The sequence below is a fragment of the Aquarana catesbeiana genome, linkage group LG01, assembly GCF_042186555.1.
Source record: "Aquarana catesbeiana isolate 2022-GZ linkage group LG01, ASM4218655v1, whole genome shotgun sequence".
NCBI lineage: Eukaryota > Metazoa > Chordata > Amphibia > Anura > Ranidae > Aquarana > Aquarana catesbeiana.
This window is the reverse complement of record NC_133324.1, coordinates 216997338-217022235: the sequence shown is the minus strand read 5'-3', so window position 1 is coordinate 217022235 and position 24898 is coordinate 216997338. Positions and strand designations below refer to the sequence as shown.

Below are 24898 nucleotides of genomic sequence, written 5' to 3'. Positions count from 1 at the left end.
TACTGCCCCGTTTAGAGTCCCAACATACGTGTTTTACATCACCGCGTTCAGAACGATCGGATTTTCCGACAACTTTGTGTGACCGTCTGTATGCAAGACAAGTTTGAGCCAACATCCGTCAGAAAAAATCCTAGGATTTTATTGTCGGAATGTCCGATCAATGTCCGATCGTGTGTATGGGGCATAAGGCTTCTTTCACAGGAAGCAGAGTCTACTCCACTCAGCAGGGGATCTGTGAGCAGATTCCCTGTTGAATGGAAGCTGAATGACATGTGTATCCCAATGGATGTCCATTTACACTCGCCTGTCTACAGGGCTCCATGGGGCTTCCGATCAGGTCCAACTGAAAATGTTAGCATGTGGTAATTTACAATGTCATGCTAAAGCACAGCAATGAAAGAAAAATAGGGCCTACACTTTGTTATTTTAATGCAGTGCAACCAATGCATGGCATGTTATGTTGGCACCAACTGTACTTGTGCATTTGGATGCGATTACATGTGTTGTGGAAATGTTGTGGAAAGAAAACATGCTTTGTACTGCATTTTTCCACAATGCATGGGTCTCAAAGAAACCTAATATTTTTGAGCCACTAACCCAAAACAAAACTGCAGATCAGGAAATTCGGAGAAAAAACAGAAGTATTTATCTGTATACATATTTGTCACATCACTTGTTCCTAACATAGAATAACATATTTTGCTTTCCTCATAGATATAAATGAATGTAAAGCATTCCCTGGGATATGCACAAATGGAAAATGCAGAAATACAATTGGAAGTTTTAAGTGCAAATGCAACAATGGATTTGCATTGGATGCAGAAGAAAGAAATTGCACAGGTAGGAGTGAATGTACATACAATTATGTGTGTAATTTCTTTTGTTTTTCATTGTGTTCATGGCAAAATTTGCTGTAGTGAGAGACATATGAATTAATTTATTGTTTTTTTTTAGCTTAATCTACATACAACTCAACTCTGGCTAAATCCAGACATAAGTGAAATCTCTGTCAGGGTACGTGTTGATGGGTGTTTATGTCAAACGCTTCATTTGCTATACAAACACAAATGCATGTGTTCAAATGGTGAATGCAGTGTTTGACAAGAAAAGGGTGTGTTTGACCTGCTTTGCATGCAGTCCAAATGTATCTCAATAGAACATCACAATGCAAAGCAGGTCAAATGCAGCGTCCGAGCTACCCTGTGCTTCTCTATAGGATTTTGCTGACCTGAGTTTGATGTGTATTCCAAACATATGAAAACAACAACCACTGACATGAGCAATTAATCTTAAAAAAAAAAAATTAATAAAAAAATGGAGGGGTGACTAAAATATTCCAGAGAGTAAACCAATCTGCTATAGGCCAGCTAGTATATCTTCCGCCATTCAGTGCTCAAGTGACTTTTTTGCATTTTAGGTGAACATACTCTTTAATTGCTCAAGTATCATTAACTCAGACTTTTGTTACTTTCCTCTTACATACATATCACTCATTCATGTAGAATGTGAAAAATTATGCATACATTTTATTTTCAGACATTGATGAGTGCCGGATCTCCCCTGATTTGTGTGGGAGTGGTACATGTGTCAATACACCTGGCAGCTTCGAATGTGAGTGCTTTGAAGGCTTTGAAAGTGGCTTCATGATGATGAAAAACTGTATGGGTAAGTTCTGCATGTTTATTCACCTATTTAAGTTTATAGTTGCAGTTTTCAATTTAGACATCAATACAAATAATACAAATTAATAGTTTAAACTAAAATTTGTTTAGGTTTAATAGAAATTCTTGTAGAGTTCCTTTTCAATATTCTAGCTCCAGGGAATAAGCTGTCCTGATGGCTGTGTACAACCATGGCAGGTAGAAAATTTAACCCAGTTATTGCTATTGCTATTTTGTAGCTTGAACAAGCTATTTTGTAGCTTGTTCAAACCAAGACACATATGTTAACCACTTCAATACCAGGCCTATTCTGGCACTTCTCTCCTACATGTAAAAATCATATTTTTTTGCTAGAAAATTACTAAAACATTATATATGTTTTTTTTAGCAGACACCCTAGGGAATAAAATCACAAAGTCAAGGACATCATATGATGCCCTAAGGTACTGAAGTGGTTAACAAGTTGATGTACACTGGTGTGTTTTTTATTGATGTGCTTTAGATGTGTTGAATTGTTGGCTCTATTTGAACTGATTTGAATGGCAAACTGAAGTTCAGTGCACCCAAAAATGCAGCATAGATTTTTTTGTTCAAAGGAGGAGAAAGAGAAAACACACAGAAAAGTAGGACTAATTTGGTCCCCCGGAGAGGTATGGGAAGAATGGAGTGGCATGCAATTGCACAGGATGCATGAGCACCCATGAAGTGGTGGGTTCAGTAAAAATGGAAAGTGACAATGGGGTTGCAGGTTACTGTTCTGTATCCCAAATGCAGTTGGATGGTGCAAAACCTCCTATTTCACATAGTTCTTCTGAAGCATCTCAAGGTCCCTGAGTGCAAGATCTGTGCTTACACACCATTCAGATGTTGAACTTTGTGTTTGGATTCATTTTTGTTCTAATTTGTCAACTTCAGGCCTTAGAATCTCTGCTTGTTTAACATTAACCAAACTAAATTGTATTAATTTTATTTTATTTTTTTTATTTTGCAAACAGGCTTCATGTGCTGTTATTTTCCCATTGAATCACCATTTCATTACATATTTATCAGTTTTGGTTCATACCTAATGTTATTACAGAATATCTCTGTCACTATATATATGTATATGTAATGTCATTATGTTGATCAGTCTCTTGTGATCCATCATTGGTTACATGGCATTGATTGATAACAATGTAACAGTAAATATACTTTGTGCTGAGCACTACTTTCAATATATGCACTTCCCCTTTCCCATATTTACATATGTTTTCTTACTTTTACTCTTTATACTCTTCTGATAGAGAACCAACAATTATTTCACCTGTATCACCTGTACTCTTTGTATGTAATGTATCTAAAGATATAACAGAAATGCAACATACCTCCACACATTGGGGTTGGTTTACTAACATTGGAGACTGAAACATCTGGTGCAGATCTATATAGAAACCAATAAGCTCCCAGTTTTGTTTTGTTTTTTTTGTCAAAGCTTAAAGGGGTTGTAAAGGTAAAAATTTTTTCACCTTAATGCATTCTATGCATTAAGGTGAAAAAACTTTTTACAATACCGCCGCCCCCAGCCCCCCCGTTTTACTTACCTGACGCCTCGAATCTTCGCTGCTCGTTCTCGTCATCTTCATTGCAGCTCAGCCTGGTCGCTGATTGGCTGCAGTGGATGGATTGAAAGCAGCGCAGCCATTGGCTCGCGCTGCTGTCAATCACATCCGATGACGCGGCGTGCCGGGGGGCGGGGCCGAGTGATACAGCGAGCGGCTATAGCCGCCGGCTGTATCACGGGAGCGCGCCCGCAAGCACTCACCACCATGCGAGGGAGCTCGCATTAAGGTGGTGAATGCTTGCGGGGAGGAGCTGAAACAGCCGCCGAGGGACCCCAGAAGACCAGGTTCGGGGCCACTCTGTGCAGAACGAGCTGCACAGTGAAGGTAAGTATAACATGTTTGTTATTTAAAAAAAAAAAAATTTACCTTTACAACCCCTTTAATTGAACAAGCTGAAGTTAGAAGCTAATTGGCTACTATGTACAGCTGCACCAGATTTTGCACTCTCCAGTTGTAGTAAATCAAAAATTATACAATGCATTAAAATCAAATAAAACCCAGCAAAAAATTGTGGTTTAAACACAAGGATATGAATCAGCAGAAAATATCCTTCTCCAAATTGTCTAGATATTTACTGAGCTTTCCACCAGCTTTCAACCACAGCAATCTGCTAAATAACATAGATCAAAAGCACTGCACCCCCAAAACAGAAAGTTTTTTTGGTGAATCTGAAATTTTTTTACCAGAACAAAAGTTAAGGGTAACCAAAAGAAACACACTCACTGATCCAAGAAAAGAATTCCCTCACTTTGTAGTGAATGTTTTCTTACTGGTTGTCTCTCAGGGACAGGAAGTAAAGAGATATATCCCAAACAGGATACAGGCAACTAAAAATAAACTTACAGGGCTTTAACCCTTCCCTATGCTATCCAAAACAAAGATTTGTAAAAAAGGGAAGTAAAGTTTCAGCTATTCAGTATATACACACTTTAACTCAGAACTAACCCCCAAAATGATCTAAGACCAGATACCTATCTTATCAGTGCAGAAAGTATCCCGCTGGATCCTTACTGCCTCTGTGTCCAGATCTTACAGCTCTGATAATATCTGAGTAGACAAAATGATGTTTTAGAGCGAATAGAAACAATATATTGACAACATGGATTCCAGGTCAAACTTTGAGTCAAAAAAGTTTGGGGTTGATTTACTAAAGGGAAAAAGATTGTGCACTTTATAAAATGCAGTTGTACTCTGCTTAATAAATGAACAGAAACTTTGCTGACTTTCATTATCCAATCATGGTATGTTACTATGTAACTATGTGCAAGCAAAAATGCAGTTTTTTCCCCTTGCATGCAATTGGGTACGCTTTGCAAATGAAGCCTTACCTCATTTACTAAGCTCTGGAGCAACTGCACTTGCAGAGGACAACTGCACTTTGCAAAGTGCACAGTCTATTTGCCTTTAGTAAATCAACCCCTTTGTGTCTATCCTCTGCATGGAAAAATAGAAGCCATACCTAAGGATAAACTACCATAAAATAAACCCTTTTTAGAAGTGATCATAGTAATAAAACACAAACCCAAAATATAAACATGTGCTCAGTGCTATACATCATATGTGTCTACTCGTTCTTGCAATCTTTAGTCATACAATGCTCCTATTTTGAATTACAATGAGTTTCTCCAAATCTTTTTCCAAAGAATTACATTTTCCAAAAAAATTTACAAAGGTGCCTACTGTACTATTGATGTCAAGGTTCTAATGCTTTGGAAAAAAATACTGTTGCTATGTTATATTCCAATAGCATGTTTTTCTGCTAGCCTGACAGCATTTTTAATACTAAAATGATTAAGATAAAATGGTTGGTTTATTTAACTGTTTGCATTTTTTCCTTACAGACATAGATGAATGTGAACGGAACCCGCTGCTATGCAGAGGAGGGGAATGTGTGAACACCGAGGGTAGTTTTCTGTGCAATTGTCCCCCTGGGCATGAGCTCACACCATCAAAGGATGCCTGTGTAGGTGAGTTCACATGATGACTTAAACTGTTCCATATGACATATTACAAGTTAGAGTTTGTTTGTGCTTTACAGATCACAAAATACATTCTGTTTACAGTAGGCAACATGAAATACCCTGTCAGTGTTGTGAAGAAAGCTTTTTTATTCTACTGTCTCCTACAAAAAACGCCCTATTTGACGAATCAATTACCAAAGTCTGATGTCAGACTGACATTAACTTATTTTTTGCTGATACAGGTTTTTTTCAGCTTTTTGAAAACTGTTTTTGTGCTACCAAAACCACTTTATCATTTTCCAACTGCACAACTCTGTAAAAAGCAGCTTTATATATATCGGGGAAAACTGTGAAAAAAGTCCCTTTAAAAATCAGCAAAGTTCAGCTACTTGCAACATCTTTAAAAATGATGTACTGCCATGTATTGTTGCAGTGTACCAATATGTTTTTTACAAAATTTCCAAAGTGAAATAGTCATGAAATGTTATTTGCAGTCTGTATTTATTTTAGAATATTAACATACTATATTCCATATAGATATCAACGAGTGTTCCTTAAGTGACAATCTATGCAGAAATGGAAAGTGTGTGAATTTGGTTGGCTCATACCAATGCGCTTGTAACCCAGGGTACCAATCCACTCCAGATAGGCTGGGTTGCACTGGTAAGTAAAGGGGAATACATCATAGAATGGATAATTGACTGATATTAAAATAAATACAAAGACAAATAGACCTCATTTTGTTCCTAGATGAAACATAAGCAATATTATTATTATTATTATTATTATTATTATTATTATTATTATTAAAAAGAGGGTCTGAACATTTTTCAGTTATTTTTTTTTTAGTTGCATGTTTAGCTGTAACTTAATATAAGATGTATTAAATCAAAGATGTATTAAGGGAACTTAAAAAACAGTCAAGTAATAATGAAATTCATCTTTCAGATATTGACGAGTGTAAAATAATGAATGGAGGGTGTGACAGCCTCTGCGAAAACTCAGAAGGCAGCTATAAATGCAGTTGTCTTGATGGCTATGCTTTAGTGCCAGATGGAAGAACCTGCGGAGGTAATTTATATTTCTGTACTGCCAGCTGATCTCTTGTCCTGTGATGGTTTTAGTCTGAATTGCTGTATATAATAAGCTCTATACATATGAATGATGCATGAAATAGCAAAATTTTATGATTCTGTGATATACTTGGTAACAGTAACTGCGAATTTCTGACATTTTCAGTTATCCACAAATGCCAGAAGGTGTTTGAATTACAACACAGTAACCTGGTTTGCTAGACTTGAGATTAAAGTCTGGTATACTTTCTATGGCAATTATAAAAGTTTTCTGAATATACAGTATGGCAGGCAGACAGTTTCCCCTGAACACAACCGGCTAAGTGTGATTTATGTAAAGTGATCTCATCACTCTCATTTCCTTATAACGAAAGGCAAGCCAAATCCACCACAATCATTTTAGATTATGCTTCTGGGGAAAAGGTTGTGACTTTGAAATATTTGGAAATTAGTACTACCGCAAGTCCAAAACTAGGAGCATATACTAGCTGAGAAGAAACAATAGCTTTGTGGAGCTTACTGTACAGTGTAAAGTACTTAAACTTAGATAGTATATCTGTCTAACCCCAAGAGCAGAGGTAAACACTCTATTAGCAACAAATTACAATGTGGCTACTTATACTGTATGAGTTACCTCTACTGAAATTGACTCCATGAGTCCGGGCAGGAGGAGAGCAGAAGGATGACCTTCTCTTATGTCAGACCTCTCTCTTCTGTCCTCTGACACAGGCCCAACTATAAACACTGTACCCAATTCAGTGGTGTAACTCCCAAGTCAGACTACCCCACACATACAATACATATACAGAGCCCTGAATATGTGTGTATGTGCCCGTATGGCAACAGTAACTTCAGTCCCTTGGAAGAAGGATGAGGCCTTGGATCTTTGGCTAGCCACTTTAGTTGGTGCACTTAGAACTCCTGCTTGATAAAGTGTAACTGTGGTATGCTGACAGTATCCAGATAGCAAGATGGGCACTGTAACTGCTTAAAGCGGGGGTCCACCTATCTATCGTTTTTTGTTTTTTTTTTTAGTTCATTCACAAACTTTTCTTCTCAGCATTACATACTCACATATTGTGTGTAATATGTCCGCCTGTGTCAGATTTCGTTGGAAAGAATAACTTATATTATTCACTGCAGGCGGTTTCCATTTGAAGCCAACAAGCATTTATTTCCTGGATGCGGTGAATGCTGTGCTCTCAGCATTCACCGCTCGTTCCCGCACATGCTCAGTGGCATCCTGGGAAGCCTGAGACTAGCTCCCAGGAGGCTGTGCGGAGTCTGGGAGAGGCTACAAACATGCCTACTCCCACAAGAGGAGAACCAGGAAGTGCAAAGAAGAATAGAAAAATAAAAGGTAATTATGGCGATTTAAATTTTTTTAAACGGCATGTCAGCATCTAGGCAAGGAAGAGAATACATACAGATATTGTTCAAAATTTGGGTGAAACCCCGCTTTAACAGGGCTTCAATGAGACCCAGGTTCTGGTAAGTATGGGCAAAAGTGAAGTAACGCTGTCTGTGTACAGTGTCCTTGTTTCCTGCAAATGGGCAAGTGCCATCCCACCAATCCTGCGGTCAAGGCCCAATGAACATCCTGGAACAGACAGGCTCTTCTGATAACCCAACTGGTCACCTCACACTGGAACATTTCACACTGTCGGTGCAGGTGCAGCTGGATATGCACCTGGAAACCCCCTCTCTCTGGCAGGATGTCCCCAACAGACCATGGCCACCTGGAACAACACAATGGACTGAACCGGGAAGCAACACCACTCCCTTGGGTCCAGTCTCTTCTCCTGCCTCATGGTGTCTGCCTCACCTCAGGCAGACAAGATGGTGTCCTAAGCTCTTTTCAGTGCAGAGACTGCTGGACCTTGTAGTCCTGCCCCCATAAAAGGCTATGGGGCAGTTTGAGATGGGGAATACATGTCTCAGAATTCCTTTCTGCAATCCAGGTGGCTGTCTATTGGCTCTCCTCCTCCTGCCAATGAGGATGCAAGGGAGGGAGCAGAGCGGCTGCCTCTGTGTGCGAGCGCTGCTTGCATAATACAAAGAGTAAGTGAGGAGAGGGAGGGGGAGAAATCCCCCGCAGGAGCTGACAGGCACACTCTCCCTTCAGTGAGAGCCTCGGTCAGTTTGACATGGCTATGGGAGATGCGAGCTTCGGGTCAGCTTGGCATGGCCGCAGGAGATGCGGGGCACCCACTACACCTGGAAGATTTTTTAATGAATATTAAACTGAACTATATTTTTGGAATAACACCTCTTAAATCCTAAATAATATAACTATATCATTAAAAACATACTGAACTGTAACAAATTAATATATACAGTATGACTATTAACATTTTATCAGAATATTTTACTAAAATAAAACCAGACTAGAGACTAGCAGTCAGAGGCAGCAGTGCCTTAGGAAATTCACTGCTATTTTTCAGGAGGAATTCCAGGCAAAATGTACATTTTCCTGTGCAATGCTTAGGCACAATTACCATTTCATGGTGTTCTCTATAATTTTCACTTTTTGAATTTAGGTCCAACACGTTGTTGTACATCACAGTGTATTTATGACTGTATATTGTAGTTTTTCTAATTATTCTAAACTGCAGTGCATGCTAGATAGATGAAATGTTGTATGTGTAGTTCAACTTTTGGATGCCATTTAATGTAAAAGTACTGTAAACATTTATATCCACATTGTACACAGCTATATAGATTATTTATTGAGGAAATGGATATAATCATTAAATTATTTATATACTGGGCAAATGCATATATGCACATAAATGTTTTTAGTAAAATATGTATCCAGTTCTGTTCTTCATTGTATTATATCCCAAATTAAAATAGGACATTTTTTTGTCGTAAAAAATTGCCACAAATTCCTTGGGTTCGTTAAATCTGTCAAGTAGAGCCTCTATAGATTGCAGCAGCTGCCAAACAGTGCCCTTTAGCAATTTCGACTTTCCCAGGCTAGTTTGTAAATTAGTCATCTATGGTAATATTTGTTCCCAGAACATTAAAACATAGTTCAATACTCCAAAGAGTATTGTCTTATTTTCAGTGTGATGAGATTCATAAGTAGTAAAGGCAAGTTTTGTATTTATCCATGACTAAATGCTCAGTATATTTTCTATGTGTTATATTTCTAATACTTCTCGAGGTAATTTCACAATTTATTACTCTTTTCTAGATATTGATGAGTGTGAAGACAATCCAGATATCTGTGATGGAGGACAGTGTACAAACATCCCAGGAGAGTACCGGTGTCTCTGCTTTGATGGGTTTATGGCCAGCATAGACATGAAAACATGCATAGGTAAAAGAGGACTGACGGTGCTATCATTACTCTTACACCAGTACCGTCACTGAAATTATTCTAAAATTACACCAAGGGTGAAAAAAATTCACAGGGATACAACTCACCCACATGCAAACTGCCATTGTTTCAAGTAAATTCCCACTTAGCTTGTACAACTTAATGACAGTTTTTTCTTCATTTTTCAGTGGTATGTTGTTTAAGTGGTGCATTTCTGTTATCATACCATTATATCAAATCTGGGCAAACAGATTGCCAGATACAGGCATACCCCACTTTTAAGTACACAATGGGGTTTATTTACTAAAGCTAGAAAGTGCAAAATCAGGCTCACTTGTGCATAGAAACCAATGAGCTTCCAGGTTTTATTACCAAAGCTTAATTGAACAAGCTGGGGTTAGAAGCTCATTGGTTTCTATGCAGAAGTGAGCCTGATTTTGCATATTCCAGCTTTAGTAAATAAACCCCACTGTGTACTTAAAAGTGGGGTATGCCTGTATATCTTTGTTGGCCCATTATAATTTTGTGCCTTACCCTGATAGTAATTACAGAATAGGTAATGTTCCGGCAGTTCCTTTAGAAAAGCATTTAAAGGGAAGCATAGCATATGAAGCTGTCTCATGGCACATGTGTAGTTTTTTTTCCATTCAACCCAGTGAGTTGGATGAAAAAAACCTGACAGCTCAGGACCAAGCCACTGTACTAACAATCCGATGTTAGTTCAGCAATCTCCCCTGCTGTTCTATTGTGTTCTGAAAGGGGGACAGCCCCCTGCCAGACCACTCCGGTCAGCGCTCTCAGCCATTGATCAGTTGACAGACCTTTTTCAGTCATACCCCTTCAACAAAAGCTGGCTGCAGTGCACACATGCTGAATGTCAGCTGGTTCCTATTAAACTGGCCGCCTAACATTCAGCCGCCGTGTACAGGGCTTTAAGTATAAAATAGTAAAACTGTAAGAAGAGGGCCCATGTCAGCTACTAACTTGCTCCTGTTTATAACAAAAAAATGGAAGCAAGACATTTTAAGCTTGGTAGAAGCACTTTTGCAAATTATAGATAGATAGCCTTGAAATAAATGCTTTCTTAGAGAAATATAAAACCTGCCATTAGTCACTTTCTTCTCAGAATGCAAGTGCCCTAATGATGACTGCCTATGGGATTGATTCAGTAAAGGCAAATAAACTGTGTAATTTGCAAGTACAGTTGTACTCTGCACGTGAATTTGCTCCAGAGTTTAGTAAATGAGGTGAATCTTCACTTTGCAAAGAATACCCAATCACATGCAAGGAATTTTGCTTGCACATAATTGGATGATGATACCAAACTCTGGAACAAATTTCCTTGCAGAGTGCATATGCACTTGCAAACTGCAAAGTTGATTTGCCTTTAGTAATTCAACCCCTATGTGCTGTCCATTCCTTCCAAATCACTGACCTCAAACATGTAAGTAGATCTGAATGCTAGAACTGCTTATCTGCATACTTGTTCCTAAAGTATTGAAGTCAGATGGTCAGCATGAAAGTCAGGGGGCTAGCATTTGCAGAATGAGAAGTCAGCCAAAGCTTACTCCATATATCTCACATATGTCTTTCTTGTTAAAAAGCTCATAAAGTGGAACTAAAGTTAACATTTTTATTAGCTTTAAAGAGAGAGAGCAAGGGTTAGCACCCCAGGTCAGGCTTATGTTGTGGTCTCTATTTCCTTTGGGGAGCTTAACCCTCAACAGAACAGAAACACTCAAATCTCACTGTTGACAGTTGTCACTGGAACAGGTAGCGAGGAAAAAACGTTGTTCTGATGCCAGCTGTCAAAACAGAGACTTCCCCGACTGGAGAAAATTACTGTCACTTTTTTACTTCTGCACAAAAAGCAGAATATCTGGGAAGCCCCCCTCAATGGGGGCACAGTTAGAAATAAAAACCTAACAAAGGTTGTAAGTATTATCCAATCTGTCAAAAAAAAAAAAACATTCTCTTTCAATAGTAACTGTAATGTTTATGTAGTAATAAGCTAAGCAATATACAAAATGGAAGCCTTAAATATGTAGTAAAAGGTTATACAGTTAGCAGATTTAACACAAGTGATGCTATACTTTATAAAAGAATAAGAAATTCAGTCCCACCCTGCAGTTACAACAGCATGCGGTCTCAAATAACATTACTTATAGATATTTCCGGGTTAAAGAATAAAGTTTAATTGAAGAAGAATGTAGTACAGTAAAAGTATTACTCATATACTTTCTATTAGTCCATTATTATTGTCATTAGCCTAATTTCCTTCTAATTAAGTAAAGCTTGACTTCCTGGCCCTTCAGTAAACTTACTATTGTACACACAAATCCTTGGGTAGTTTTTCTTTGCAAAGGTTTTGTAGTATGGTATAAATTATCCTATGTACTTTTGCGTGATGTGCTGGAAGCAGGTTTAAAAAATCCCCAGCCACTTGAACTTGAAGTGTTTTCTTTTGAACCCTTACCATGGAAAAATAAATCTTGTCACCTCTGTGGACTGTGTTTATCCTATACTCCATTTGACTTACAGTAATCCACAGGCTGGTGAGGTCATTGTGGGTTTATGAGAAATGCTAAACATATTTAACTCCTTGCAAGAATTTGGCACTACACAGGCAAGCTAGTTAGAGTAGCTTTCCTAAGAAACAGTTGTACAGAGCTAAAATTACATTTAACTAGCAGATCATCCAACAATTAATTCCTGGTCATTTTTCACGTTTTGTGGCTATTTTTTTTGCGTAAAACATTAATGCAACGTTAAGGGTTCATTCACATTTATGAATTGCTTTAATGAGCGGTAAAACACATTATACTGTTTATAGCCACAACACATGGCAACGTACATAACGTAATAGTGTGTTGTGGTGCCTTTAATTTCAAATGGCACCCCAATGCACTTTTACAATAGCACCCCCACTGTAGTGAATCATTTGCACATGTAATATGTTGCGATGCACTGAGATTTAAAAAAAAAATAGTCTGATTTTTAGTGCTCTAAGGTGTGCAGCTAGCCCAATGCAGCACACCTTAATGCCAGTACAACATGACATCACCATGTGTGCATTACCACAAAGCATAATGTGAAGTTCAATTCTAAATTACACTGAGCTTGCTTATGCAGTATGTACCAATGTCATCCAGAAGACCCGATGTATTTCTTCTAAAGTTGTATTAATAGGGAGAGTTTTTTTTTAATCACGTCTAATAGTGATTTATTACTGGACAGCATGAGCTCTGTCCTGGCATGGAGGGTCATGTCATCTCACGTGACAATGCAGAAGCAAAGTTCCACATGGTGTTTACAGTGCTGTGCTACTGAATGTTCCTATGGATAGCTCCATAGCAGGAGCAGTAGCAGAGTATCTCATCAATACAGCTCCTGAGTCTAGTGCTAGACCAGGGCTGTCACCTAGACCAGCTGTGCCTCAGCCCTAATTAGAGATCTGGAGCACAACAGACCACTTCTTTTGCACCAAGAGTATAATGGGTATCAGAAAAACATGACTTCAGATTCCTTTTTTTTGTTTGCAATATGATTGTTTGATCCAATAAATGCAGATTTTATTTTCTTCTTTGTTTTTGATTTTTTTTTCAGAAACTGTACATGGAAATTACTTTTCCTGTGGTAGTAACCCCCCCAATAACTCTGCCACAGAAACCAACCAAATTCAAACCCCTTCAAAATCGCATTCTAGTGCAGGTTTGAATCTAATTAGTAGTTTTCAAAGAGGTATAAACTGCCAAAAATGTCATAATACTGTTCAGTCAGCCATGGGTTCATGTCAACCTTGCCAGACAGCACAGGCAAGTCATTAAGCTCACTTTTCTCCACTGTACTAAGGTGGCACAGTTTGTTTCCAAACCCACCCGAGTTGGATGGCACAAAGGAGTCTTACAACACTAATGAAGCCATCACTCGACTCATTCTTCCTTTCTGACTTACATATTGTTGTCCCTTCTTCTTCCAGTCCAGTTAAGCAAAGGATTGAGGACAATATTGGGAAAGGTTTGGTTACTTGTACTACCTGCATTTATAAATACATTTATGGACTTTATTATATTTAAAAACTAAATTATATCTTTCCAAAATCCCACTTTAGAGTTGAGAAAGAGCAATTAGGTGCTGTATACCATTCAACCAATATCCAATGAAATCAGCTCATAGTTGAGACATCATCAGTAAATCTGAATGATTATTATGGGTGAATACATTTCCATATAGCATTGCTTTGTGTAGAGTTTTTTCTAAAACCAGTATATGGGGTATGCCTTATAATGAAAGATTGATAATAAAAGTAATCTGCTCACCAAAAGCTTCATTTTCTCTTCTTTCAGATGTGAATGAGTGTGACATAAATCCAAACATCTGCATGTTTGGTGAATGTGAAAATACCAAAGGATCATTTGTATGTCACTGTCAGGTTGGGTATTCAGTAAAAAAAGGAACAACTGGATGTACAGGTACACCATGAATTAGGAAAAGTTTTAAGATTTGCACATATCTTTCTATAATTGTGGATCTGGTCTTTGAATTTTGCACTTCTCACTTTGTTAAAAATTCTGTCATTATGGTTTTCTGTTTTTCATTAAGCCTAATAAAAACTTTCTCACCTGACATCTGTGTTTTGCTTTTTTTGTCCTTATGGCATATTTATGCATGGAGTAAGATAAGAAAGCATGGGGAACACAAAGCTGTCGGCATGTCTTGTGATGTGAGGGGCTTGCATGTGCATGATGGTGGGCTTTTAACCTCTTCCTTTGCTTGCATGGTTTTATATAAAATGATATACTGTATATAAAAAATGTATATGATAGATGTATGTCCACTATGGATAACAGATCAGAGATACAATAAAATAGATGAAGAGACCCAATGATCCTGAGAAATTTTTCTTTTTCTTTTATACAAGTGAAAATGTGATTTGTAATACTGTCATATTTATGGGGTTGATTTACTAAAGGCCAATCCATTCTGCACTACAAATGCACTGCAAGTGCACTTGAAAGCGCATTTGGAAGCGCAATAGCTGTAAATCCAAGAGGAAGATCTGAAATCAGAGGAAGCTCTGATGATTTTATCATCCAATCACGTACAAGTAAAAATGCAGTTTTTTTATTTTCCTTGCATGTCCCCCTCGGATCTACAGCGACTACACTTCCAAGTGCACTTGTATTGCAAAGTGGATCTGCCTTTAGTAAATAAACCCCTATGTCTAATATCTAGAATAAGCAGCAAGCAGTAGGTGCACTCAACAGGACTTACAGCAGGAGGAATTTTCCAACGTAGTTTAATCAATGTCAAGTTGTCAACGTTTCAGCAGGCTTGAGTTTTGAGAAAGGAGGGCTGTCCCCTGTCGAAATGTTGACATTGACTAAACTACATTGTACAATCCCTCCTGCTGTAAGTCCCATAGTCCCCTAGTGCATCTACTGCCTGCTGCATATTCTATGCACTTTTTTTCATGGATTGCACCCAGGCCAATATCCCTATAAGTGTGTGCAGTAGCCCATCTCCACACTACCTATGTCTAATATCTACATACTTCTACATCCGTTTATTCAATGCAACTTAAGAGCCCATGCCCACCTTCATGTTCTGGTGTGTAACGTTACGTGCATTATATTGCACTTTAACATGTCTTTTGTTAAGGCAGAATAAAAAAAAAAAAACATATGCACTACATCTCTGCAATACATGCACATTTCCCTGTGTTTTATCTCTTTAAAAACCTAGTAAGTACAGAAAAATACCTGTTGATCTGTTAGAAATGCACTCAGCCGAAGCCTTGTTGTATGCTAGCAACACACAGCTTTCTTGGTACTGACTGTTGTCATTCCTGTCCTGTGTCTTTTGGTCAACTACTCAACCATTACTACACTCAGATCTCTACACATAAATGCTAATCCTTCTACCATCCAAGATAAGAATTAGGATGGCTAAAGGCTCTGTGACATAACACAGACAGTGTTAAAGGATAAGTTCACCTTTTGCCAAAAAATAATAAATGCACAATTTTTGCATGTAAAACATGTGCATTTATTATTTTTTGTTGCAGAAGCCGGTAAAGCATTGCAGATCGCTGATGCCATGCAGGTCTCCTGCAGATCTGTCAGTGTATCTGCTTGCTCCTAACTCGTACGAGCAAGCTGATACACGCTGACAGGAAGAATGAACGAACTACCACAGTGATGTGGAAGTTAACTGAGAATTACAAGCCAACAGCCGCTAAGGCTGTCGGTACTTTTAGTATTCTATTCACAGAACACTGTGGATGAGTGACGCAGCTGGGCGGATGGAGCCCCACACAGCCACATTTTTTTTCAATTTGTGATAGCTAGTGGGGGGAAAAGATCCACTGCTAGCTGTCAAATCGGGGGAGCTGGGCCAGTCCTTTCATAACATGTTACACCCTGAATATGGGTGTAACATGTAATCTGTTATGAAAGGTGAACTTATCCTTTTAAGATGACCCAAGGCATGTCTGAATTTTTCTAAAAAGATCAACAAAAAGTTCCATTGATTGAATGTCCACTTCCTAAAATTTAGGTTTTTACAAACAGGATGCTGAGATTTGACAAATCAGAGAAGTAGCTTAACCTTTCCAGATTTTTATAGAGTGCAGAAAAGTTAGCACTTGAGTCAGGACTTAATTGCTGCCAGTAATCATATTGAGGTGATTTTTCCTCACTTGTAAGCTCTGTGGCACTAGGATACAGAATAAAGGGTATAAAGCTGTCCATGTACTATACAGTATGATTGCATACTCTTACAGGCAGTTCCCAAGTTATGAACACCCGAGTTACGAACTACTCCTGCTTATGAACAGCCTCAAATGCCGGCCACTTGTGCTCCACACTGGTCCTGGATATCTCTGGACACATCCCATACTGCAGTACTACATGTACTGCATGGCCAGAAGAGCCCCAGATAACATAACAAGCGCCCGGAGCATCCCACATCCATGCACAGGCGGACATTACACTTACGAATGCAGTGTTCCGACCGGAAGTTACACTTACAAATGCAGTGTTGCAACTTACGAACAACTTCAACTTACGAACAAACCTAGAGTCCTTATTGTGTTCGCAACTCGGGGACTTCCTGTATTTAGATTTACAACACTAAGTAATAGGAGGACACACCTATGGAATATGAGATGGAACTGGCTATTAAGAAATATGTAAAACATAATGTAGACGCATTTTTTTTTTTTTCAAATAGAATGGGAAAGGGTTAGAGGGGAAACCTCAAATTTTACAGTTGTGGTGAGGGTAAATAATCAAATAGGGACAAATGTACCATATACAGACGTCTAAAATGGGAATTTCCTTCACTCTTGGGAGATTCCCCTAATTTTCAGTTTCATCTCCAAGACAAGAAGTGAAAGTAAATCTTCCCAGCAGGACATAGACAGCAGAAAAATAACTGGATAAGGTTTTTAATCCTGTCTTACTGTATCAACAAATTTAAAAAAGTTAAAAAAAAAAGTTTTGACTATGCATACAGTTTATGCTATGTCTTTATTTTTAAAGATGGGCAGTTGTCTCTTTGAGAATGAGACATCTGTTCTTCTTCAAATATGTCATATTTACTGCTTCCCTCAGCCCAGTAATGGGGTTTGCAGAGTGAAACACCTGTTTCACTTTCTCCACAGAAAAGGGATGGATTGGCGCCTGTACACAAAGTTTTTCCAACATGTCAGCCAGTAACTGATGGTGATGCAAAAATTAACTGTTATGAGCAATACCTAAAATCTACAGTTTTAAACATGAAATCTAGACCCATCAGGTTTGGTCAAAACCATTTTGCTAATTTAATCAGAAGATAACAAACACTTTGTTGTATTTTCACTCTATGAAGAGGACTTAGAATGATTTCTAAACATTGCCTGAGCAGTATCATTAAAGCTGTACAAGTAGTAGACTAATAATTAAATTAAATCCAACCAAGGAGCACATTTGGAAAAAGCATCAAACACATATGGGAAATAGTTCCCCAGATTGCTAACAGCTTATGTTATAAACATTTTCCAAGCTTTTACTGCATAATGCTTTACATGGGGTATGAAGAAAAATGACTTTATGCTAAATATTAGAATGTAACATGTGAAATATGATTAAAAATATATTATAATTAAGTTAAGCTAAAACAGAACCTGCATTCATGGTTTAACAATTGTCACAAAACTTTAAGTTCGATTATCCGCATTGTATGTTCTATAAATTAAAATATTAAAGTATAAATTAAATGAACATTCTATACTGAAGAACCACACTAAATATGTGCCATTCCGTGCTAGTTTGAAAATCTTCTCACTTTTATGACATTTTTTCCACATATTATACCTAACATCTTCAAGTACAGATCATTGGGAAAATGTTTTTTTACACATTTGTGACTAATGAATCTCCATCTGACATTGCAACACCTCATTTAGGGGAATAACACAGTGACATCTTGCACTTTCTAGCAATATAAAGGGATTCTGTCTAGGCAAATATAGAGCTAGGAGGCTCACCTTTTTGCATGTGGCAGCTCAAATTAAGGTGAGACTAGTCATCCTTGTAACCTAATATTTTTTATTAAAATTTCCTAAATTAATTTTGTTTAATATGATTTCTTTTTAGATGTGGATGAATGTGAAATTGGCGCTCACAACTGTGACCTGCATGCAACATGTCTTAATGTACCTGGGAGCTTTAGATGTTCTTGTAAGGAAGGCTGGTTCGGCAATGGAATTACTTGTAATGGTAAGTCACTGTATGAATGTATGATTGGGCAGGTATCATAGTTCTTTCATAATTTGCTAGGACAAACATCTATTCTACTCTGTGAATTTCTGCATTGTCATTTAATATCTGCATCAAATAAAGAAGTTTCCATAGAAATCTCTTTAAAGAATAGGAACTTTATACTATAAACACAGAAAGTGCTCTTATGTTTGTGTCATTGCATATGTATACTATAGTACATCTGGAAATATTCACAGCGCTTCACTTTTTCCACATTATGGATTAAATTATTTATTTTCCTCAAAATTCTACAAACATTCCCTTATTATGACAACGTGAAAGAAATTTGTTTGATATCTTTGTAAATTTATTAATAAGAAAAAATCACATGTACATGATCATCCTTGAGATGTTTCTACAATTTGATTGGAGTCCACCTGTGGTAAATTCAGTTAATTGGACATGATATGGAAAGGCACACACCTGTCTATATAAGGTCCCACAGTTAACAGTGCATCATAACAAACAAACAAAATCTCCTGCACTCAAAAGTGATGTGACGGCAATAGATATCGCCTAGAATCTCTATAGCTCCCGGTAGATGCACAGACCTTGCTGCCCTCCAAGGGTCTGGGGACACCCAATGGAATCACTGTAGAGAAAACGAAAAGAGGGAGCACCGACATTGCGCATTACCAAAGTGGTGTTTATTGGTATATAGAAAGAAAGGAAATATACTCACAAACAAGTAGATCATAAAAACACATCAAAGTCCACAATGAACACAAAGTGACCAGGTCACTGGGATCATATCCAGCACACCGCAGAACCTTCCAGATTACTGACACGTTTTGTGGGGAGATCCCCTCTTCCTCAGAGCCCCTGGGGGCTTTGTGTCCATTGTGGACTTTGATATGTTTTTATGATCTACTTGTTTGTGAGTATATTTCCTTTCTTTCTATATACCAATAAACATCAAAGCACAAACCAAGCCATGAAGTCCAAGGAATTGTCTGTAGACCTCCGAGACAGGATTGTATCGAGGCACAAATCTGGGGAAGGGTGCAGAAAAATTTCTGAAGCATTGAGGGTCTTATTAAGCATAGTGGCGTCTATCATCCTTAAATGGTAGAAGTTTGGAACCACCAGGACTCTCCCTACAGTGGGCCACCCAACCAAACTGAGCGATCAGGGAAGAAGGGCCTTAGTCAGGGAGGTGACCAAGAACCAGATGGTCACTCTAAAAGAGCTCCAGAGTTTCTCTGTGGAGAGAGAAGAACTTTCCAGAAGAACAACCATCTCCGCAGCACTCCACCAATCGGGCCTGTATGATAGAGTGGCCAGACAAAAGCCATTTCTCAGTAAAAGGCACATGACAGCCCACCTTGAGTTTGCCAAAAGGCACCTGAAAGACTCTCAGACATGAGAAATAAAATTCTTTGGTCTTATTAAACAAACATTGAACTCTTTGGCCTGAATGGCAAGCGTCTTGACTGGAGGGAAACCATGCACTGCTCATCACCTGGCCAATACTATCCCTACAGTGAAGCATGGTGGTGGCAACATCATGGTGTAGGGATGTTTTTCAGCGGCAAGAACTGGGAGATTAGTCAGGATGGAGGGAAAGAGGAATGCAGCAATGTACAGAGACATCCTTGATGAAAACCTGCTTCAGAGGTCTCTGGGCCTCAGACTGGGGCAAAGGTTCATCTTCCAACAGGACAATGACCCTAAGCACACAGCTGAGATAACAAAATGAGTGGCTACAGGATCAACTCTGTGAATGTCTTCAAAGTGTTGAGCAAAGGCTGTGAATTCGTTTTTTTATTTTTAATAAATTTGCAAAGATTTCAAACAAGCTTCTTTCACTTGGTCATTATGAGGTATTGTTATGTAGAATTTTGAGGAAAATAATGAATTTAATCCATTTTGGAATAAGGCTGTAACATAACAAAATGTGGAAAAAGTTAAGCACTGTAAATACTTTCCAGATGCACTTTATATTAAACTATATACCCCTGGAGTTTATGTTCTATGCCCTTCATACTGCCAATCATGCAAAAAATATAACCCAGCTGAATCCCATGATTTCCCATGGAAAAACTCATTAAACATGTTACATGGAAACATAATCCGTTGTTAATTTACAAAGACCCAAAAATGTAATACAGGCATACCCCACTTTTAAGTACACAATGAGGTTTATTTACTAAAGCTGGAAAGTGCAAAATCAGGCTCACTTCTGCATAAAAACCAATGAGCTTCTAACTCCAGCTTGTTCAATTAATCTTTAGTAATAAAACCTGGAAGCTGATTGGTTTCTATGCAGAAGTGAGCCTGATTTTGCACTTTCCAGCTTTAGTAAATAAACCCCATTGTGTACTTAAAAGTGGGGTATGCCTGTAAACTAGGTAATTTTTCAGCATGCCATGCCCATGGCCTAGTTGCTGATGATTAACAATTAGTGCTGTGTGTTTACTATTATTTTACATATCAAGGATTTACACATTGCTAATACATTGCACACAATGGGGTTGATTTACTAAAGGCCAATAGACTGTGCACCTTGGAAAGTGCAATTGCCTCACTTTGCGAAGAATACCCAATCACATGCAAGAAAAATTTTAAAAAATGCATTTTTGCTTGCACATGATTGGTTGATGAAAGGCAGCAGAGCTTCTGCTCATTTACTAAGCTCTGGAGCAATTGCTCTTGCAGTGTGCAACTGCACTTTCCAAAGTGCACAATCTTTTTGCCTTTAGTAAATCAAACCCAATGTGTTTACTAAAGGAGAAGAAGCTGTTTAAGTGATGATGATGATGATGTTATCTGTTCAGTTGTATCCAAGTTCCTACAATCCTATGGGCCAGCTCTCGCTATCCATTTTTTTTTATCTTGTACTACATTTTTTAATGTTGTTTCATGTTCTGTCTGGTCTAACCATTAGGTTCTTTAGTGGCCTGGCTTCCTTTTACCACTAACCAATCTGAGCATTATAGCCCTCTTCAGTGAGTTTGATCTCATTACATGTCCAAAAAAGTAAGCCTTCCATGTGCATCCGCTTCAATCCAGTTTTGGCTTTCACTTCAGTGAAACAATAAGGTGGTAGAAAGATCATGATGTTTTTCATTTCTTTCGCACTTCATAGGTATTCTAGGTGAACACAACTTCACCTTATTTATTAACATTCCCTTTGCCTAGTGGACTTACACTTGCTACATAAGTGATCAGCCGCTACTCCTTTACTACATTTACACCAATGGGTTCAGATCTCAGTGACTATCTGTATCTATTTAGGGCAGAAAAGATGGTTCTTGCATTGTTTACTGTCAGCCCAGCAATAAATGTTTGTACTTTGCTAAACTATCCAGGAGTTAACGGCAGATATTTCAAAATGCAGTTACTTAATGGGTATTTTAAAATGAATGATAGGGGCAGCACAAATATACCAGTAATTCAGTTGATCTGAATTTGCATCTGTCATTTTTGAGGTCAGTTAGGATTTATGAAATTGGTATTTGACCTTCATCCATCAATTTAGGGTGACTATGATGGCTAGAGATCAATTTTGGAGATGGAGGAGTCTAAATGAGTTTTGAACTAAGTTATCAAAGATGAAGTGTAATGCTAGAAAAATAATATTATTTTAATCACAGCTGCGGATATATGTCTGTCTCACATTTAGCTGTAAGTAGGAATGTTGCCCTTTTAACTACAATTTGAAGTCTAGATTTTTTCCCCTACATTTTAAACTGAGCTCCTAAAACAGGACAAAATGCCACTGTCAAACTTTTGCAGAAGACAAGACCTGTGTCAGCATATTACCTTGTTTTCCATTTCACTGTGTCATTATTATGCATTCTTAAGATGCAATAGCACAAATAACAAAGTGTTTCATGGAAAACCCGTTAATGTTGCTTTCATAGACCTGCAAAATGAAAATGGCAATTGCTATTGGGAACACAAACAGAAAATCGCAATCAATCATATTTCTTTGCCAATGGAATTTGTTGGTTAATACCTGCAGCTGCTATTTTGTTCTAGTGTTCTCTGCAATAGTGTCAATAAATCAGCCTTAATGGTTTTTAAAATATCAAGGGTACTTTTTGCTAATAGTAAACCTGGAGCTACATAGGAATACCAGTGATTCCCTGCATAAAGTACAAACCAATCTTGTCTGGCACTGTATTTTAGAACATAGGAAGGCCTGACATAAAGCTAAAAAGCAATTAGACACGTGGACCAATTCACAGGAATGTATAAAAGGATCGTTTACGACACTTAAATTCCATAAATTTTGGAATAAACGGTAAACTGCTAGCCAGGTTTTGTAGAGGCCTCACCCATATTATCTCTTTAAAACACCCCTTTGGCTTTCTTACAACCTCCTCTTCAGAAATTAACAAAATTATGGCTGCTTATTATACTACCAACCTTTGCTCCACAGAAACGATTGACCAGTCTATCGCAATCTTGTTCTTAGACAGGCTCTACCAGCCTAACCTGACTCCTGCTCAGTTAGATACCTTAAACTCTACCTTATCTCTGGAAGATATTACCACCACTTTCAAAAACTAAAGTCCCAGGCCCAGATGGGTACACATCAGAATTCTACAAACTAACACAAAACTACTACTCTTTGCTACTGAGAGATTTAATTACTCATTGGAAGTATCCTTATTTGTGACAAATTAATATCAGTGTGATACTAATATGATGAATGGCAACAAGTGGAGATTTAATCAATATGTAGCTTAATTACATTTATTATTTATGTGTAAATACAGACCTTAATGAATGCCTTAATGGAACTCACAGATGTAGTATCTCGGCCAACTGCCTAAACACTCCTGGATCATACCGATGTGCCTGTATTGAAGGATACACTGGTGATGGATTTACATGTACAGGTAAGCTTCAGTTAAATAATATAAATAATCTCCAATATGAATCATTTACATTTTTCCCCCTTCTAAACTTCTCATATTTACTCATGGTTATATCTGTTTTCTTACGTGTAAAACCATACTTGTTAATTCTGCCCCAAATTCGGTGCTGTCCTGTGCCTTCTGCATTTTGCAGTGGATTCCTGAACATATGGATACAGTCTGATCTATACAACTGCATTTATATTTGCCTTCTGGAGCCCATACATGTAAGAATTATCTGCAGCCAAGGCTTGTTTTAGACATGTACAAGTGTATGGGCTGCTATTGACTTTTCTGTCCCATAGTTATACACTGAAATGTTTGGGCACGGTGGAAGATTCATTTGTTTAAGGGCTACATCAAGGCCAGTATTCATCTCTTAAATTACTATTACTATTGTTTGCACACAATGTAGGTGGTTGACATCCACCTGGATCACACAAAAATGTCATACCTTCACATTAATGTTTATGGTGAAAATTGTTGCAGACCAGGCTGACCACTACCAAGAGGGAAGAGCCTAACGCTCAATATCCATAATGTAAATTTTAAGACAGCTGCCCAATTGTCTATACTGTGCCTAAGGTGTGCATTATGGATGGAAACTGGTGATCATTGATTATTTTGCTTAATTACCTACCATGTAAATATTTTCCAGTCGGGCATCCACCAAAAAATGTTTGGACTGACAATAGGTTCAGTTGAGAGTGGCAAATAGAGAGTGGCAAATATTACTGAAAAGCCAGGCTTTTGCATTCAACCAATACAGACTAAAATTAAGATGTTTTGAAGAATCTATATATTTAAGAACTTCATGCAAGAAATCTTTTGAAGCTTATCTTTTGAATTGTGCTCACTCACAGTCTAACACTTATGTTTAGGACATGAGGAGAGGGGAGGTGTCCTCTAGTCTAGGAAAGAGAGCTGGGAGGATTTCAGCGCAGCAGTGGCATTTTGTTGTTAGCAAACAGGAAGTTAGGCACACACTGGATTTCTGGCAGATTAAAAGATATGTTTATATACTTCCAGCATTTTTTAGGGATAGAAAATGTGGGGAATTGTGCATGTATTACAGATATGTACTAGATATGTTTTTGTTTTTTTTTTACTTTTTTTTCCAGACATATACTTAAAAAAATTAATGATTTGTGTTCCCTAACACATAGCAAGGAATTTCTGATTTGCATTCCTTATATATTTTTCAATGTATGCATCATTTGTACCCCCATAGCTAAGATGTGTGTAAATTTTGACATGACCTGACTAAGAACTTATTTATAAAACAGTGAATCCAACATTCAGCAAACATTCTTGGCAAAGAATCTTTCAGGTCTTTGTGTTCTAAGTCACAGTGATTGATTCTTCACCAGAGAATGTTTGGTGAAAGTCACATTCACCACTTTATAAATAGACGTATGCATCAATGGCATGGTAAATGTGAAAATTATATACACAAGTCATATTTTTATTATTTTCATGCTAGAAAGTGATTAGCAAATAAGTAAAGAAACTACTTCCATAGTTTTGACACATTAAGGCTGGGTTAATGTGCGGCATGGGGCACAGCAGGGGGTCCGGTGCCTCCCCGTTCACCGTTTCAGATCC

The 24898-nt window shown here is 37.9% G+C and overlaps 1 protein-coding gene across 1 annotated transcript in view; it reads left to right on the top strand.

The window, feature by feature from the left end:
• Positions 1-24898, top strand: part of FBN2 (fibrillin 2) — a 320766-nt gene that overhangs the window by 184935 nt on the left and 110933 nt on the right. Inside the window, exons 25-33 of the mRNA XM_073625060.1 lie at positions 715-840; positions 1537-1665; positions 5104-5229; positions 5761-5886; positions 6172-6294; positions 9496-9621; positions 13968-14093; positions 18261-18383; positions 23153-23275. Coding sequence (XP_073481161.1) covers positions 715-840; positions 1537-1665; positions 5104-5229; positions 5761-5886; positions 6172-6294; positions 9496-9621; positions 13968-14093; positions 18261-18383; positions 23153-23275 — 1128 coding nt within the window. The remainder of the gene's footprint in view (positions 1-714; positions 841-1536; positions 1666-5103; positions 5230-5760; positions 5887-6171; positions 6295-9495; positions 9622-13967; positions 14094-18260; positions 18384-23152; positions 23276-24898) is intronic.